The sequence below is a fragment of the Furipterus horrens genome, unplaced genomic scaffold (genome assembly GCF_987537825.1).
Source record: "Furipterus horrens unplaced genomic scaffold, mFurHor1.1.pri manual_scaffold_3, whole genome shotgun sequence".
NCBI lineage: Eukaryota > Metazoa > Chordata > Mammalia > Chiroptera > Furipteridae > Furipterus > Furipterus horrens.
The window spans coordinates 7797750-7817586 of NW_028327173.1; the positions used below are offsets into that span (position 1 = coordinate 7797750).

The following is a 19837-nucleotide window of genomic DNA, read 5'->3' on the forward strand; positions in this document are numbered from 1 at the left end:
ATCGAGATAACAACTAAAAGACTACAATGTTTTAAGTACAGTTGGCCCTGTGTAGTCACTGTGTAGTCACAGGTTCTGCACCTACAGATTCAACCAACCACGGATTGAAAACCTTCCTGGGGAAGTGAGTTAGGGTGTTGCTGACGTGTACCGCGGAGTATGGGGTTAGGCCTCCGGTGACTGTGTACAGACTTCTTCTCGTCATCATTCCCCAAACAGTACAGTGTGACAGATATTTCCGTACCACTTACATTGTATCAGGTATTACGAGGAATCTAGGAATGATTTACATTATATGGGAGGATGTGCGCAGGTTCTGTGCAGATATGCCATTTCATTTAAGGAGCTCGAGCATCGAGGATTTGGGCATCCGTGCGGCGGTTGGGGCTGGGCTGCCACCAACCCTCCGAGATATCGGGGGGCTACTGTGCTTTAATATTTTAGTTACGCGGCTTCAGGTGTCAGGGTATCTCAGCTGTTTGAATTGTGCCTGCGAGCTAGCAACTGCAAAAGGGAGGAAAGCAAAGGAGAAAAGTGTTAAAAAAACATAATAAGAAAGACAAATGGAAAGCACATGGAGAGAAGGAGGCAGCTGCCCAGAAAATGGCAGTTCCATTCCTCCATGCCCTGAGGATAAAACGCGAGGTGCCACCCCTGACTTCCTCTCCCTCATGCTGTGCGTCGGATCTGGCATCCAGTTGTGGGGCGCTGCTTTTCAGATGCATCCAGGGTGCAGGTGCTTCCCGTCTCCCCCACCGCCTGGGTCCAGCCTCCGCCTCCATCACCTCGATGTGGGCAGTGGCCTCCTAAGGGGTCTGCTTGCCTCCACCCTCTTCCTTCCAGTTGCTTTTCAGTATTATTTTGTATTAGTTTCAGGGGCACGGCATGGCGGTTTGCCCGTCGTCTGCTTTATAAAGTGTTCCCTCCTACCTCTCAAGTTCCCACCTGGCAGATATGTAGTTATCACAGCGTTATTGCCCATGTTCCCTGCGCGGTACTTCCCGTCCCCGTGACTGCTTTGTAACTGCCAGTTTGTAGTGCTCAGTCTCTTTAAATCTAAGTCACATTAGGTCACTCCTGCCACCTTCAGCCTGCCAGGGGCTTTGCACCACCGGACGGGAAAGCTGCAGCCATTCTGGTGAGCAGTGCTTACCTTGCAAAGCAGGCAGCTCCTTCCACAGATCGTTCATGAAAGCATTTGCATTTTACTGTAGGATGTCCTGTTCTGTTCCTCAAAGGGAAAACACCTCGTTGCCGACGTGAGTAAGTCTGTCTGTAGAACTCAGGGAGAGGGCAGGTGCGAGAACCCTGACGTTTTGTCTGCTGCGGGGGCCCTGCAGTGCCCCAGGACTTCTCCTGGTGGAACCCTGTAGGCTTTCGTGGTGGAGAGGGTTAGACGCGCACACCGCCGGGGCCACTAATCACGTCACTCTCGGCCACCCAGTTATACATGTGTAACTTGATAACGATCTTCAGTATCATAGAAAAAGGATCAATTACACTCAGTATGGGTTGCATGTTAAAGAAGCACATGTCTATGAGAAAGAAGCTCGGCGTTAAAATGGGAAGGAATGGATTTCGTGGGTTCGCCTCCAGTTGGCTGACATTGTATTCACTGCTTATTTACGACGAGTTTATGTTGGGTGAGCTAGACGGAGCACTCTTACCAGGCGCAAGTTATGGAATACGTTTCCTCTGCCAAGGATGAGTCAGAGCTGGTTCAGATGGCCGGACCCTAACTCAAATATAGTGACTTTGATTGTTAAAGGTGATCAGGGGAGTGTGGTTACATAGCGCGGAGGAAAAAATCCCCAAACTGTCCTTAATCATGACCTGGGGTGGAATGAATGTCAGAGCACTGGTACTCCTGATAGTGGGCAGGCAGAGTATTTCCTTCTAGTGTGAAGACTGTCATTGAGTTACAATTTGCTTGGTTTGTTAACAATTGGAACATAAAGTTCCAAGGTGAGCAGTGTCTTGGGGGTCTAGGAGGGAGAGATTATAAGTAAGTTCATGCAGAAATAGGAGTTATGCTTAATGGTGTGTGGATGTAGGCATGCTAAAAGCTTAGAATATTACATCGGGCCTTGACCCATGTGGCTTCATTGGTTGGACGTCATCCCACAAACCGAAAGGTTGTGTGTTTGGTTCCCGGTCGGGGCACATGCCTGGGTTACAGATCAGGTCCCCACTTGGGGGTGTGTGAGAGGCAACCGATCCATGTCTCTCTCCACACATCGATGTTTGTCTCCCTCTCTTCCTCTCTAAAAATAAATAAGTTAAAAAAAAAAAAAAAGATACTACAATGGAAGTGCTCCTTAAAGTGGTGTCATTTCCATTTATTATGAAAGACTTCAGTGGATTCCTAGGATGTATATTGCAGAGAGGACCATCTTCCTAGGTTGTTCTTTTGAAACAAGTGTGTCATATGCGTTTGTAAGAAATGGTTTTGTCTTTTGCTACTTTATTATATTATGAATATATTGAAGAAAAAATTTAGAAGTATAATCGTAGTTCTTTCCAAACAGTTTTTATTGAAACACTTGCAATTATTACAAGGTTTTGATAATGTTTCTCAAAGAGAACTCTGTATGAAAATGTTACTGAATCCACCTTTGTTACTTCGGGGACTTGAAAAACAAAATAATGTAAAGGGGTCTAATCGTTTTGTATGCAACACAGTGTCGATATAAGGCAGAGAAGGAGTAAATTACATGGCGTAATCAGTTACCCAGCAAGGCTTTGGGTTTCTAGTAACAAAGCTGATTTATTTCTTCTTAGGAATGATGCAATCCCAAAGCAAAAATTTGATGTCATTCTAATGAGTCTGCTTTCAATTGCAGAGTACAGTGAAGCCCTGGTACAGATTAGCAAGAAATCTATTTTGTAGTAGATAATAAATCTGTAAAGTAAGCTCTCAGCATAGATGGAAGTTGATCTGGTGTGGAGTTGCTTTATGAATAGCCCTTTGAGCAAACTCTATAGTTCTGTATGTGGTTTTTAAATCACTGTAAATTTGTAGGCAGGTACATATTACAATTGTTTGTTTTTCTTTTTAGGGCTCATGTAATCAAAGAAGTTTTTGTTGTGTGTATCTTTTCAGAACACAACAGGAATTGAAAATGAATCAGGTGAGTTTAAATATAAGAATTTATACAAATATATTACCTAGATGTTAGACTAGTTTTTGATTTTTGAAAGATAGTAACATACACATGCATTCCTCCCAGATTTTCCTTTCTGTTCTTAATGCCATTAATGAATTCATTGCTTCATAGTGTGCGTTTGCTGTGGAGTGGAGTGTGGAGTTTGGGGGTGTGGGTTGGCATTTCTGAGGAGTATTGAGTAGAGCACTCATTCATTCTGAGGGACCTTAGTTCAGACTTTCTTTTTTACCTCTCTCCTGCCACACGCTCGTGTTAATTTTTGTTTTTGTTTTTTGACGCTAAGTTTTCGTTTTTACTACTTTTTATTTTGTAATCAACCATTGGTTGAAAAGAGAAGATGGAAAGTTTTTCTTTTAGACACCGAAACTGTTCAAATGAGAAACTTTAAGCTGTTCTGTCCTTGAAAAACTTGTTCATGGGATAGAAGCAAGAGGGCAGATGCTGAAATGTAAGATGTGCTTCTCCTTGCGGGGGTGTGGGGTTACCCGAAGAGTAAACAGTTCTGCCGTGGACACTTCTGTAGCCTCAAGGGTGTTCTGATAAGTAGAACCAGTGGATTTAATGTATTCTAAAGTAGCATTCTTATTTTCTGGTCTTAGTATCATTCAGTTATAGAAATGTATGGGTGTCAAATAATATTTTTTTAAGACTCATTCTTTTTTGAAATCTTTATAACCACATTAAAAAAAAAGACAAAACTTAAAAATGTGAAGCCTATAATTTTTAGTGCTTAGCTTAAAACTACCAGCCTTGAAAATATTTTGTATCCCTCATCAACTGAAACTTCGGACACCTTTTTATCATTTACAGGTGCCTCTAACTGAGATCACAAATCCAATTTTATTAGGTGACCAAGTTTAATAAATTCAGTCCTGTGTTGCATTGAGAGAGGTGAAATGTTTGGAATGGATTCTTTGATTTCTTTTCATTACTTTCTTTATCAAAATATGTTTATTTTAATGCAGAGGACCATACGCCATAAAAAACGAATCTGGCGAACACATGGGACACACGGTTTCTATTATTTTAAAACTTGCAGATTTACTGACATGCTTTTGAAGGCAAATAATTTTTGAAATGGTAAAATGGGGGAGGGAAAAGAACAGCGGATTTTCACAGTCATTGCCCATCCAAGTTATATGCATGCATATGTCATAGATTTAATATATTTTCCTGTTTTAAGACTCATTCTTAATGTGAACCTTGTCACCCAAAGATACTTGCTTTTCCAATGTCTTGGAGATTGTTGTTAGAAGAGTCTTGATTTTGGATTAGAATGATCGTGAATGTTTCCAAAGTGGAATCTAAATATTGATGTTGCTTTTGTTGCCTTGCCGTTCAGCAACCATTCATACCAGCGGCTGCAAGTTTAACCTTAGGCTTAATAATGCTTTAATTCTTCTGTCTTATTAGGCTACTGGGGTTTTATTTCTAATATCTTATTTCTTTGACACTTCACACCGTTGCTTTAATATTTCATTTATATCAAATGAGCTTGTGTTTAAAGAAAGTCCCCATGACATTCAAAAGAGTTGTAACCATTTCTTTTCTTGGCTCTCTTACAATTTCATTTTGCTTTTGACAAGTTTTAATATCAGATCTGCGGAGGGCTGCCTTTGATGCCGCATGCCAGATATCAGTGGAAAAGTGTCCTCTTCTGTTCTAATGGTTAGCACATTTCTGATTGGGGTATAATTTAAATGGTCTGGCAGTAACGAAACTTTTGTTTGTATTATAAAACCTTTTATGAGTAAAAATTTTAGCATCTTTAGTTATGTTTTCATTATTTGAGGAATATTAGTTACATGTTATTTAGGCCTGGTTATTATGTCATGGCATAAAATCTATGAGTGTTCTCCAACCGTTTTTTTGAGTAATTTTTAAAATTTAAGAATTGTTTCAGGACATTTTTATGTTTTTCTCCCTTGTATTTATTCCTCTCATTTGCAGCCAGGGAAAATGAGCAGTACGTGCTTGAAAACATCAAAATAACGACGCAAAATTTAGGTATTAAAAGTGTTTTAACTTGAACCAGATTGATTTTTAATTTAAATCTTGGTGAGCTTAGGGTTAGGTTTTTCACACTAGGGACTGATCTGCACCGCGTTGGTGGAGGTCAGCTCTCAGGTCTTTCCTTGGGATGGGCGAGGTCGCCAGGACTCTAACACAGGCCTATCGTTTGTGTGCGCCTGGGGGCGAGTTTTAGGGACGGAAGGGTCCTAGGAGTGAGCTCACCGTATTGTTTATAGGTTAGTCCTTCAGGGCAAATGCCATCAAAGCCCCAAGCCTCCTGGTGTTTTCAGCTCTGACTTCTAAAGCAGCGTCCCTGCCTCTTAATCAACCTGCCCCAAGTTGTTCCTGGGGCGTCTGCGCACCAGGCTTTCCTGCTAACCCCAGCCCTGGGCTCCTGGAGTGCTGAGACCCACACGTTCTTTGTCCTTCTTTCTCTTCTGGTCTGTTCTCCACTCAACACTTACCCCTCTTTCTCTGTCTCGCCTCTTCCCTGTTCAGAGCCCCGCCTGGCTTTGCGTGGGAGCCTTTGTTCTCCCACTGATGTGGCGCCTGGGCGGCAGGCGCGAGGGGCGGTCTTGGCACTCCTCCCTCGCTGTCCGTTTCCTTCCCTCTCTGTGTGCAAACCACGCGTACCCGCTGCTCCATTAACTTTGCACACCCTTCTTAATAGCCAGCTTCCAGATGGCCCCCAGTTTTCCTTCTCTTTCTCCCAGGTTGACCTAGGAGAACCCAGAACCTTATAAATGTCCGTCTCATTGAATGGAGAGCTTAGAACGCTCCATAGAAGACCTTCCCTCCTTCCCTTCAGTGTCCTTTTGATACAGTGTTGATGAGACGCCTCAGGAAGTTAACTCTTGCTTCTGTCACATAGCCTATGGTAAAATTGGTTTCAGAACCTATTGACCACATTAAATGAGGACTTCCCGTGCTTTATACAACACCTAAGGTGAGTGACATTGCGTAGTGCCAATAGGCTCACAGCAGCATTAAGTAGATATGCTGGACTTTAACACCACGTCCCAGCTGGTGAGTGCCTACCCAGCATGCCAGGCGCTCGTTAAGTATTGCACACATGTTTTCTTATTAATTCCGTCTCTGCACCTGCTCTGTGAAGCATAGGTTTTATAACCATTTTATGTTGGAGACATTAAGACCCAGAGAGGTGGCCGTGGCTTGCCCGTGATGGGTCAGACAGTAAGTGGTCGACCTCTGAGTCGTGCCGGGCCTGTCAGGTCGCGAAGCCCAGGTTCTTGCCCACCAGGCCGTACTGCTGTGTCAGTCAGGATGAGCTGCGTTGTGCTGTGCTAACAGGTAGCTCCAGGATCTTAGGGGCTTAACACAGCAACATCTGTTTCTTGTTCTCAGTACACGTCCATTGTGGATCCGCTGCTGTAGTTGCTCAAGAACCAAGGATGATGAAGGCTTTGTCTCCATAACACATGGCACTTCTGTTTACAATTAATTGGCCAAAGTCAGTCCTCTGGCTACATCTATCTTAAAACTCAGTTTGGGGGAACAGTGTAGTCTGTAAGGTGCCTGGGAGGAGAGCAGAACTGAAATATTTGGGTACAGCCCCAGCGATTCTTTCCAGCTTTATGGAGCTATAATTAACATCTAACATTCTATAGGCTTTAACCAGAATGATTTAATACAATGGCCTTGATCACTAATTTACTGTCTCACTTAATTTTTAAAAAAGAACCTTTGTGTAACTCAAATTGTTACTAATATGTGAAACTTCTTATCAGTTTAGTAGCTTATGATTGCAGCTTCTCTATATCCTGATCAATAATCCATGGTATTGCCAGTAACCAATAGCAAAGCACTTTAGCAATTTAGCCTTCTAACTTGTTTTAAAAGTTTTATATAACAAAATAACGAAGCTTTTCATCACTTGATGCTGCAAATCTAACCCTGAGAATTACGATAAGCCACCCATAGTTCCATGATCTTAACTGTTCTGCATATTCCTCCCGTCACTCGTCCTGCATGGACCCATGTCCCAGTGTGTTGTGGACTCTGCTCTGCTACTTACATACACACAGAGGGAGACAGTGCGACAACGGGGTGTGACAGAACGCTGGGTGAAGGACTGCGTGATCAGGGAAGGCTGTTCTGGGGAGGTGATTAACAACAGAATGATACTAAATCACATTAATAATAATAATTAACGATGGAATAACAGACCCAAGTAATAACCAAGAACCAGATGTATGAGGGTCTGGAGAAAGAAAACTGTAGGCAGAGTGGACAGAACAGTGAGTTCAGAGGCCTTGAGGTGGGAGGGAGCTTGCTGGCTCAAGGCCCAGACAGCCAGCCAGGGCCGGAGCTGGGCGGGCCCCCGGGTGGGGACTCCGGGGTGGGATGAAGCTGGCGGGAGAGGCAAGGGCCAGACTCACGGGTCCGCAAAGGCCATGGGAGGGAGTTTCTATTTTATTCCGAGTTCAGTGGGAAGCCACTGGACAGGGACATACTGTGATTCGCAGTTTTAGAACATCGTGCTCCTGGTACTGCGGAGAATGGATTGTAAGGGGACAGGAGTGTGGTGATAGGTTTGTTCACTGCGGAGGTTAACACCGCATCTGAGGACATTTTCTTCCCTTGGACAACTTGATGGACCTGCCAGCTATGTGAAAGAAATTACTTTTTTATGTTTCAGAACTGTTTGACTGCTATTCTTTTCCAAAGACGGTGGATAGGGTTTTCTTGTTCTGTGTCCCCATCTGTTTATTGTTATTGCAATCTTACTCGTTCCTTAACCAAACCCAGTTCAATGATGTTGCTGTAAACTGAAGCTTGTTAGATTCCTACTCACCCCCGCCCCCCGCCCATTGTTTGCCCCAAGAATAGTAGTTAAGAGTCTTGGTTGCAAGTTTAAACAAAGAGGTGTTCACAGAATTTGAATATTTTAATACTGTTTAATTCTTGGATGTCTTTTGCTGGGAATAGCGATTGCTATGGTGATTATCAGTTCGTTGTAGCACTAATGTGTATCTTATTTTGAGTACACTATTATGTGTTCTAAGCCGTATTAGTCTCCAGTATTAGTTTAAAATCAAATTGGTGGGTTGGCCAAAATGTCTGTTTAGTTTTTTCCGTAAAAATAAAGACACATTTTTCATCGTCACCACCAGTAACTTTACTTGGCTAAAATTCCAGTAGTATCAAGAAACTTCGCAAACCATTTTTGACACTTTTGATCAGTGACAGCACCTTCTCCATACACTGTACAAACCTTTTAGTACATTTCAGTTGCGTTTTTACCTTTCTTGAAATAATAAAACAACATGCTGAAAATGTTGCGTATTTTCTTCCATCTCCAATATTAAAATGGCTGTACAAAAATTCACCAATTTTATTTTATTTTTAAATTATTTATTTGTTTGTTTATTCATTTATTTTTAGAGAGAGGGGAAAGGAGAAAGAGAGGGAGAGAAACATCACCGTGTGGTTGCCTCTCACTCGCACCCCCAGCTGGAGACCTGACGTGCAACTGAGTCACGGGCCCTGACTGGGAATCGAACCAGCGACACTTGGCTCGCAGGTCGACGCTCAATCCACTGAGCCACAGCAGCCAGGGCTTTTTCTTTTTTTTAAATGCAAGGTGATACTACAGCTGCCACAATACAATCTAACAAAATTGTTTTGAATGAAGTTAGAGACAACTAAGCACTACTAGAGCCATCATATGGAAAAAATCTAAATGAACTTTTGGCCAACCCAATAAAAAACGAGGTGCTTTGCCCTCACTGGGTGGCTCAGTTGGTTGGAGCATTGTCCAGTAACTGAAAGGTCAGGGCACATATCTGTGTTGCAGGTTCGATTCCTGGTCCAGGTGTGGGAAGGCAGCCGATTGGTTCTTTTCTGTCGCGGCGATGTTTCTTTCTCTCTCTTCCTCTTTCTCTTTTTCTAAAAGCAATGAAAGATGTCCTCAGGTGAGAATAAAAAACAAAAAACTAGGCACTTTAATTAAATCAATTAAATCTGATATAATAATTTATGGCTATTCCCTCGGTGCCATGTGTAAAAGGAGGTACTTGTATAAATTTAAATGAAAAACTAGGAAAAACTTGCTTATTCTGATACTCTAAGCAATAAAAACGTTAGTCCACGTTGCCTATGTCAGGGGATGCATGCAGCCTTCTGAAACAGCAGCAGGTGCCCATGTTCAGCGATGTAGCAGAGTTACCTTCCTCATGCCAGCGACTGTCAGAGAGTGTGAGGCGAGGCCGGGCCCGGGCAGGCTGGCTCCGAGGAGCAGACGGAGCGAGGGTGAGGGGCGGAGGGTGGCCTTAGCTCAGTGGTCAGTGTAAGGCTGGACCGGAGTAGACGTTCCCCAGGGAGAAGGGAACATGTTGGAGGGTTTTGAGATGGGTTAAAAAAACTTGCTTAAGTTTTTTTTTTCTATAGGATTGGTATTTGTTTTTAATTTTTTTGGAGCATTTTTAACATGATTTTAAAAAGAGTATAGGATTTATTTACTTATTTATGTGCAGTAAAATGTACTCATTTGAAGTGTATAGTCCTGAGTTCATATAAGTACTATCCGAGTCAAGATATAGGACATTTCCATCACCTAAAAACTTCCTTCTTGTGGCTCTGAAGTTGTCCCCTCAACGTCTACCTCTGGCAGCCGTATTTGGCTTACTGTCCTTGAGGATTGGTTTCTCCTGCTGCAGAATTTCTCATCAACAGAATCACGAAGCATGTGCTGTTCTGTGTTTGTCTCCTTTCGGCCAGCACAGTGTGTTCGGGACTTATCCATGTTGGTGTGTGGATCGGTAGTTTATTCCTTTTACAGGAAATGTCTTATGGGCCATCCTCTGACCATCTTGATAAATCTGTCCATAATTATATTGCTGAAGATTTGGGGAGCCCCCAGCATGGCTTTCTGTCTTTACTTTTAGGTAGCTCCTCCACTTTCCTCTAATTCTAAAAATATATATTGTTTAAAAAAGTTGAAGCCACTTTGGCTTTATTATTAACATCAAATTATACTTTCTTAAGTAATTATAAATGCAAATTTGATTTTTCAGACTTAAAAAAAAGACTTTGCATTGAGGTGGTTTCTGTCTGTTATGACTTAAACCTCAATTAATGAGTGTATGAGTTTAGGAAATTAACGTGTTTAATGGTACGTAAATTTCATTTTGAATCATACGTTCTACTAAGCAAGTGAGAAATTAAAAAAATAAAATCTGGTATAGTGTTTTTCTGAGTGAAAATATTTGATTGTTTCTGAAATTTGAAAAAGAAGTAGCAACTTGAATAGCATTTTCCTATATAGCTACAGGAGGAACTGGCAAGAAGGCTTACATTTTGTGTTACTCTGCTATTAATGCTTTGGCGGAGAAGAAGGCGTCAGGACCGTTTGGCTCTGCTTCACTTGAGCTGTCTTGTGACTCACATTCCACCGTCAGTCCCGGGTTTGCCGCTCCAGCTGTGTGACCTTGCTCATGTCACTTGACTTCTTGGTACTTGCTTTCTGACGTGTTCAACAGGGATGGCAGTGGTGCCCACCCATGCGGCTGAGGTCAAGACTGAAGTAAATGAACATGAGGCACTAAGGCCAGTGCCTGGGATCAGGAAACACTGTGTAAGGATTCGTATTATGTCATCATTATCATTTTCAGCCCTTACTCAGCCTCGATTCTGCCTTATAAAATAGTTTCTTATCACTCGCTGCCTCACTGACAGTCCCTCCCCCAGGACCATCTCCACGTCTCTTGAGTACTGTACTTATGCAACATAAAACTGACCGCAGAGGAAATCAGAAAAGTGGATAGGCATCATGAGTTCAGAATGTCTTCATGGATGAACTGGGAGTTGAACTTGACATGGGAGAATGTAGGGGATAGTGACTGGCCAAAGAATTGAGCCATTATTGCCTGAAGCCTGAGTTGTGCAGGGCCCAGAGGGGTAGGAGGCCTCATTTGGTGAGAGGAGGGGGAACCAGAGAACGGTGACTGTCGGGCCGGGGAGGAACTTCATGAGTGAGTGTGTGTGTGTGTGTGTGTGTGTGTGTGTAATTTCTTTGAATAGGATTTTATTTAAAATAAAGCTGGGCAGGCCAAACCAGTTCATGTGATGTGAAAGGCTGTAGCTTCACAGTTTGCTGCCCCGGATGAAGATCGTTTGAGATGTTGCAACTCAAGGTCCACTGGTAACAGACTCATTGAGAGGCAGGAGAAAGCTTCTCCAACTTCCCTACGCTTCTCCACCCTGTGTCAGAATCTTCTGGAAAGGGGGAGGGGTATGTCAGGCTGAGAAAGCTCTTAGGTACCTAGTTTTCTCTTGCCTTCTTTGAACCTTGAATCTCTAAAACCAGTGGAGGATCTACTGGGTTTTATTTAGAAAGTTTTAAAAAAGGGTTTTGAATCAGATGCTTTAGAGCAGCAGTTCTCAACCTGTGGGTCGCTACCCCTCTGGGTGTCAAATGACCCTTTCATAGGGGTCGCCTAAGACCGTCGGAAAACACATATATGATTACATATTGTTTTTGTGATTAATCACTGTGCTTTAATTATGTTCAATTTGTAACAATGAAAATATAGCCTGCCTATCAGATATTTACATTATGATTCATAACAGTAGCAAAATTACAGTTATGAAGTAGCAACGAAAAAATCTGATGGTTGGGGGTCCCCACAACACGAGGAGCTGTATCTAAGGGTCGCGGCATTGGGAAGGGTGAGAACCGCTGCTCTAGAGGGTGATTAATCAGGAGGGCAGAGGGTTTGCTGAATCTGAATATGGAATAGACTGGAAGCTAGAACACCTCGTGATACCTTGCCATTCCCCTGACCAACACGTTCTCGGGGTGTCCCACCACTCCGAGTGCCATCCGGTCCCCGTACCCCTGCCTTCAGGGTTCTGCGGGTTCTGGTGACGGCGGACTCCACTTTCTCCCTGCCTCACTGGGACCGAGCCCATGGCCTCTGTCCCTGAACGTGCCAAGGCCTTTGTGTCCTCAGGACACCTCCCTGGAACCCTCAGTCCCTAGCACATGGCCTTACGCATAAATCAGAAAAATTTGAAACATAAGATTAAACAGTCCCATTCTATTAGTCAGCAGCAGAATGTCATAGCCTCCCGAACTCTCCTTGCCATACCTAAGAGTGAAGAAGGCAGATGACATCTTAGTAGTATTATAAAAAGTAGCTCTGATCTGATGGAGCCCCAGAAGGGACTTCCCAGGCACCCCCGGACTAAAGTGCGAGCATTTTTTTTTTGTTTTTTTTTTGTTCCGAAGGCTTACTTACACACTGGTTGCTTGAATTTGAGAGCATATCACACATTCTAAAAAAAGGATTCCTGTATTGACCCAGAAAAATACCTGTCTCAAATTAAAGAAATCCAGGCATGCATGGACAAACTACTTTCTGATAGATGACCCTGCTATTTTGTTTCTATCCCTCCTTTTTCTAAAGTAAGATTTAAGTTAGCTTACAAGAATCATTTATTCATTCTAGAATTTAAATGACCAAGATTTTATATCTCCTGCTAAGCTTTGGGATCGCAACAGTCAATAAGGCAGACACTGTCCCTTCACTGCAGTCTGATGGGAGGTGCATTAAACTCGCAATTATACAAGAAATTATTTAAAACTGTCATAAGAGCCATGAAGGAAAAATAAGGCGGGGAGAGGGTGGTTCTCCTTAGCCAGGGCAGCCCACCTTCTGCTTCTTGAGACGACGATTTTCTAAAAATGTCCCGGGCCGTTTGTGAGCGTAACCACTGCAGTGGAGACCCCAGTAGCCCGATGGCTGAGAGGATGGACACCTTCGTGTGGGGTGAGGTCCTCCCATTGTGGCTGAGTTCTGTCGGATCGTGGAGGATGCTCATATAAAAGGGGAAAAAGCTTTTCTCAACTACATAATGAGCCCAAATTATATTGTGATGTATTGGCGGAAAGATAAATGGTAGGAATTTTTAGTGTTTTTTCCTCCTGTGGCAGCTGTGCTGAGGTTCTTTATATTCACAGGTGTTTGACAAATTTTAATGTACCCGATCTCCAACTTATACAGAAGTTACAAATTTCATGTTTATGGTCAATTAAAGGAAACAAGCACATTCAATGGGCTAAAGATAGTTTGTTCAGTAAATGGTGTTGGGAAAATTGGACAGATGCATGCAGAAAAATGAAACTAGACCACCTTCTTACACCACATATGAGAATAAACTCAAAATGGATCAAAGACTTAAATGTTAGACCAGAAACCGTAAAAATCCTAGAAGAAAACAGGCAGCAAAATCAAGACATTGCTCGTAGCAATATTTTATGAGATACAGTGCCCCAGGCAAGGGAAACAAACAAACAGAAAATAAATGGGACTACATCAAACTAAAAAGTTTTTGCACAGCAAAGGAAATCATCAACAAATTAAAAATAGAGCCCACAGAATGAGAGGACTTGTTCGCGATACATCTGACAAGGGGTTAATATCCAAAATTTGAAAAGAACTTAACAAACCTCAACACTAAAAAACCCAACCCAATTAAAAATGGGCAAAGAACCTGAATAGACACTTCTCCAAAGAGGACATACAGATGGTGCACAGACATATGAAAAGATGCTCAATGTCACTGACCATCAGAGAGATGCAAATTAAAACCACAATGAGATACCCTCTCACACCTGTCAGAAGGGCTGTCATCAGTAAAACTAACAAACAACAAGTGCTGGTGAGGATGTGCCAAAAAGTAACCCTTTTGCACCGTTGGTGGGAATGCAGACTGGTGCAGCCACTGTGGGAAGCAGTGTGGAGATACCTCAAAAAATTAAAAATGAATCTGCCTTTTGACCCAGCGATTCCACTTCTAGGAATATATCTGAAGAAACCCAAAACACTAATTTGAAAGAACACAAGCACCCCATGTTCACCGCAGCGTTATTTGCAATCGCCAAGATATGGAAGCAGCCAAAGTGTTCATCAGTAGACGAGTGGGTAAAACAACTATGGGATATTTACACAACGGAATTCTACTCGGCCGTAAAAAAGAAGAAAAATCTACCCTTTGCAACGGTGTGGATGGACCTGGAGAACATGATACTAAATGAAATAAGCCAGTCAGCAAAAGACAAATACCATATGATTTCACTCATATGCGGGATCTGTTGAACAACTGAACGAACAGGAAAATGGGGACAGACACCCAGATGGAGAGCAGGCTGACAGCTAGTGGGGAGGGCTGTTAGGGGGCGGGGGGACTGAGCCAAAAGGAAGAAGGGCTCACGGGCATGGACAGGTGTGGTGATTGCTGGGGGGAAGGGGGTGTAAGGGGACTAAGTGGTCATGGAAAAAAGTACAATAAAGATTAAATCAAAGTATAGGCCGTAGTGATTTGATATACATATACATTGTGAAAGGATCCCCACCATCCATCCAATTAACATGTCCGTCACCTCTCACATTGACCTCTTTTCGATGAGAACATTAAGCTTTACTCTCTTAGCAAACCTCATCTATAATAGTATTATAACTGTGGTCACAGTGTTTTGCATTAGAGCCTCAGATGCTATCCAGCAGAATTTTAACTGGAAATATCACAGCGGTTATGAACTTGGGCTCTGGAGTCAGACAGACAAAGGTTCAAAGTCTGGCCCTGAGCAACTTAGTCTCCCTCGGCCTCCTCCCATGCATGTGTGCGCGCCATGGGGTAGGGAGGTAGGTGTTTCTGGGAGGGGGCACTGGCCGCCCCTACCTCTCGGACCGTTGGGAGTAAACCCCATTACGCCCCTAAGACGGTCAGTGCAGCGCCTTGCGAGGGGCCCGGGGGAGGTGCTGAGCACACATTGTTAGTATTACTGTGGCAGTTCCTGGAAGTATCAGTTGAGGTTAGCTGTCTTTTCAAAGCTCTTAGGGAGGTTAAATGGCGTCACATTCTTTAAAATCTTTGTCTACGATCCCATCTATAAAAGAGGGGAAAAAAAAACCCTCTGCTAAATGGCCATGTGCTGAGAGGAGTCATAAGTGTGGCTACTACTTGTTAATATTGCTTAATTTACCATTGTTAAAAAAAGATTATTATATGGCCTAGGCCATATAATAATGCCTTTCCCCCTTTGGAAAAAAATATATTCCCGTTTCTAAAATTCTAGTTAATAGATTAAAATTAAAAGGGGGGGGGCACTGTCTTCAGAAGTGAGAAATTTTTACCCTGAAGCTAATTAAAAATACTAGAAGGTAATTTTTGGGGGCAGTTTTGATAGCCCCACGATTTGGAAGGCATTTAACTTGTGCGTGGTGATACTGTCGGGACCAGAGAGGGAATGAAGCGGAATCGAAGCATCTGTGCCCCTGAGGCGACTGCCCTGTCGGCTCTGCCCCGTCCAAGGCACGGACCCGGGTTTTGAGACGCCGGCCTCCGCGCACTCCGACTCGGAGCAGGCCAGAGAGGCCTTCAGATGACTTGCTCTTTGCTGTGGGCTTTGTTTCTCCTGAAGGATAGTAGTTTTTAAAAAATGGAAATGCTGGGAGTACTCAAATTTGGATGATATTCTTGTCTTGGCACAGAACGTTCTTGAAACTACAAGAGCCTGATTGTTGCGGGAAAAGTAATCTTTTTAGCTTAGAGTTTGCTTTTTGCCTACATTGGTTTCTTTGAAAGTCCTTGAGAAATGTTTCCCTTTGCAGTGAAATAAAAACACTCAAGACAACAAAACCCATCATCCTTAGGTGTCCTGATAACACACTGCAGTTCTTCAGGGTGTGCGTGGTCCCAGTTAGCAAGACACTTGGTTTTCCTTTGACTTAAAAATTAAAAAACAAACAAACAAAAACCATATTTACTAGTCAGCTCACATCCTCCCTTTTTATCCCAGTGTGTACACATGCTGTAGTACTATTTCTTAAGATTACAGTGAATTTTAACATAATTTTTGGTTAGTTATTGTGTAAAATTCTGTATTTCTTAAGAGACTTGGACGTCGTGGCCGCTTGGTAGACAGGGGTAAATCCTTGTTTCCTGGGAAGGTCGCACTTCCCTGGAAGGTCCAGGATGGGCTGTAGTGTTCTCGCCTGGAGTAGTCCGGGCCCCGTCCAGGGCTGTTGCTGCTGGAGAATAAAACGGCATCAGCGGGGGTCCGACTGGCCATCCATCATGGCCTTTACAGTACGTGCCTAAAGTATTCATCTAAGTGGGCAGTGTTGATTTGGGGTTTTTGAAATGTTCTAAAATACTGATGGTAGCCTTGAAGTGTAAGCTTGAACAGCCAGGTTCTCTGGGAGTTGAAAGCAGTATGATACCGGAGATGCACATGTTTTGAAAATTGCTGCAGGTGGCTGGTGCTGGGACAAAACAGATGAAACGCAGACATGCTCGAAGGCCGTGGTTTCCTTTGGAGACTCACAAACAAGCATTAAGGCGACTCTTGAAATGCTTGACATCATTGTCTTGGTCTGGCTTGCCAGTTTTAGCTTCAGTTACATGTTTGCAATCTAGCTGCTTATTGGACCAGAAAAAAAAACCACAGCGCTAACTCGGTGTTCTTCGTTTTGCTATTAATCTCCATTCCTTGACTTGCAGAACGCTACCGAGCCTGTGGCAGCCGCTGAGACCCTGGCCGAGGTGCCCGAGCACGTGTTCCGAGGCCTTCCGGAGGAAGTGAGGCTTTCCCCCTCTGCCGTGGACAAGACTCGGATTGGTGAGTGCTCGGGCGGGGACGGGGCGGGAACGGGGTTGCAGGCTGCAGCCAGGCTTCCTAGGCAGCTCCCCCTAACAGCAGCAGGTCTGCGCTCTGGTTTAGAAGGTTATGTGGTGTCGATGCAATTTCCAGACGAGAATCCAGGGTGGGCACAGATAGTGAACTTAAGCCAGAAGCACCTGCACATCCACCATTTTTCGTGACTCCATCTGGGTGTCCCCCCTTTTCCATGTCTCCCTGGGGCTCCGCTTCCCACAGAACGTATTGCCTCCTATCTCCGATTTTACTGTGACTCGGAGGTGATTACGCTGTTATATCTGTTTTGTTATTTTGTTCTTGTTTTCACATCTATTCCTCGCATTGCTTGTGAGTATCTCCATTTCTTATTTACTTATATGTCTCTAGTGCCTGACACTTTGTGGACCTCAGTATGTATTCGAGTGAAGGACAGCCCTAGGGGATGTGCATGCTTCAGGCTGGGGTGTCTTGTTTACTGCAGGGCGCACTTTTGTGTATTTGACCTTATTTTTGTGTCCTAATCTTTAGTCAGGAGGCTAAGGAAGTACATGATAAAAACTTAGTCAAATGTAGTCTTGGAATATATCATGTTTATATCCTATTTCCTTTTTTAAATGTATATTTCTGATAGTCCAATTTATGTATGTGTTTGTCAGAGTACATTTTTAAGAAATGCTTTTTCTTATTCTCATTGAAAATTACTCAGTGAGTTAACTTGTGAGCGTTTCAGCTGTATCATTCATTCACACAAAAGGGCTTGATTTTTATAGCCCCACTAGCTATTAGCTGTGGTATCAAACGGGACTCATAGCCGACTCACAGAAAAGTGAAATTTGGATGTTCTAGCGGAACAGGACTGGCTGAGACGCCACCAGGCTGAGGCCAGAAGACAGGGAGCCTGTTCAGAGTGAGATTGTCAGTGAGAGTCCCTGCTGGGCGCTGCTCCCTTGACTTGGCGTGATCTCCTGCCGTTTCAGCCTCTACTGCTTCATCTGTCTGGCTGCCTGACCGTCAGTGCAGAGGAAGTAGAAATGCCCCTGAGAGTCCCACAGAGCAGCACGAATCTTGGCTCTTTGAAACTCTGCAAAGTGAGTTACCCTAGGAGCTAAGGTTTCACAAAACTCAGTGAGAGAGGAGAAGGTTTTTCATTTGGCTCAAACCTCAGAAATATTTATTCAAAAAGCTAAATGTCTAGCCCTTTCTAAAAGCAACTCATGTTTATTGGAGTTACTTGAAATTTGTAGAAAAGTAGGAAGAGGAGTTTAAAAAGTATTTGTAGTTTCACTACAATCCGGTATTTTTTTCTCTTTAATTGTGGTTGTGCTAGTCTTCAAGTATTTGTGATGGTACTGTCTGGGTAACTTTGCATGTAAAAATTAAAAACACGCAAATGTAAAACACACTTTGCTGCTTTAAAACAGTACAGGTTCTTTACAGGCTATTTGGAAAATACAGAAGAATATAAAGAAGAAAAATTCAAATCACCATCGAAGATTTGATTTAATCTGATTTCACTTGATCTTAGTTGATTTAACATTATCTTGCTTTTAGGCTGTCTAGTCTTTGAATTATTGGGTTGGCCAAGAAGTTTGTTATTTTTCTGTAAGATGGCTCTAGGAGTGCTTAGCTGTGTTTAACGTCATTTGAAATAATTTTGTTAGCGTGTATTGTGACAGCTGTCATATCAGCGTGCATTAAAAAAAAACCTTATCAAAATTGGTGAATTTTTGTGCAGCCATTTTAATATTGAGATGGAAGAAAATACGCAACATTTTCAGCATACTATGCTTTTATTATTTCAAGAAAAGTAAAAACGCAACTGAAATGCAAAAAATGATTTGTGCCGCGTGTGAAGAAGGCGCTGTGACTGAGTCAGTGTGCTCAGAGTGGTTCGCGAAGTTTCGTGCTGGAGATTTCTCGCTGGACGTTGCTCAGTGGTCGGGTAGACCAGTTGAAGTTGATAGCGATCAAATTGAGACATTAATTAGTAACAGTCACTGTTCTACCACGCGGGAAATAGCCGACATACTCAGAATATTCAAATCAATAGTTATTGTTGAAAATGAAAAATGCGTCTCTTATTTTATGAAAAAACTAAACGGACTTTTTGGCCAACCCAGTTGAAACTAAATTGATTTTAGTGCTTCAGTCTTTTATTTTATTTTTTTCTTTCCAAACCAAGGAGGGTGATAAGACCATCTGAATCATGGTACTAGATGTTAGTGGTGGTGTTGGACCTTGGTTCTTGAGTTTGGTAAAGAAGGAATTCAGAGACAAGGACTCTAGTGCAAGAAGTGTATTTAGCCTTTGAAAAAGAAAGTCACGGGCAGAAGAAGTGAGCCAGCTGGACTGCGTGGGCTCAGGAAACAAGTTTCAGAGGCAGAAGAAGGGCCTTTGGCGCTTAGAAGAGAGAAAAGGATACACACTAAGGGAAGGAGGTGGGGACACTTGGGCATGCGCTAGAGAGAAAGGAGGGCTAGTGCTTTAATCCTTAAAGTAACCACATACATATAAAAATATTGGTTTTATTTTCTAGGTGTCTGGGCCACTAAACCAATTTTAAAAGGCAAAAAGTTTGGACCATTTGTTGGTGATAAGAAAAAAAGATCTCAGGTTAAGAATAATGTGTACATGTGGGAGGTAAGAAAGAATTCTAGTTCTTTGTTTATGAGAGTTCTCTACATTAAAGATTCTATAATCTTAGGATGTGACATTTGAAATGAAAAAAAGACCATTTTAACGTATCCTTTAAAATCAGTATTTTTATTAAGGAGAAAATGTGTTTCCTTGGATACAGACTGCTGTTTACATTTGTGTTTTGAGACGTCTTGGCCATCCTCAACAATAAATGTCAAATCCACTCTTTATACGGCCTTCTTCAGGGCGTTTGCTTTGCAGACAAGACTTTTCATCTGTCACTTTATAGGCTTCCAGACAGACACTGTAAAAGACACCCCGAGGTGGCCACACTGTTAGGGTCTTCTCTGTATGT

At 42.8% G+C, this 19837-nt stretch overlaps 1 protein-coding gene across 4 annotated transcripts in view; it reads left to right on the forward strand.

The window, feature by feature from the left end:
• The first annotated feature begins 3074 nt into the window (after window positions 1–3074).
• Window positions 3075–19837, forward strand: part of PRDM2 (PR/SET domain 2) — a 95912-nt gene continuing 79149 nt past the window's right edge. For all 4 annotated transcript variants that reach the window (XM_090268625.1, XM_090268628.1, XM_090268626.1 and 1 more), the window contains exons 1-3: window positions 3075–3131; window positions 16710–16827; window positions 19382–19485. In XM_090268625.1, coding sequence (XP_090124751.1) covers window positions 3123–3131; window positions 16710–16827; window positions 19382–19485 — 231 coding nt within the window. In that variant the 5' untranslated portion in view covers window positions 3075–3122. The remainder of the gene's footprint in view (window positions 3132–16709; window positions 16828–19381; window positions 19486–19837) is intronic.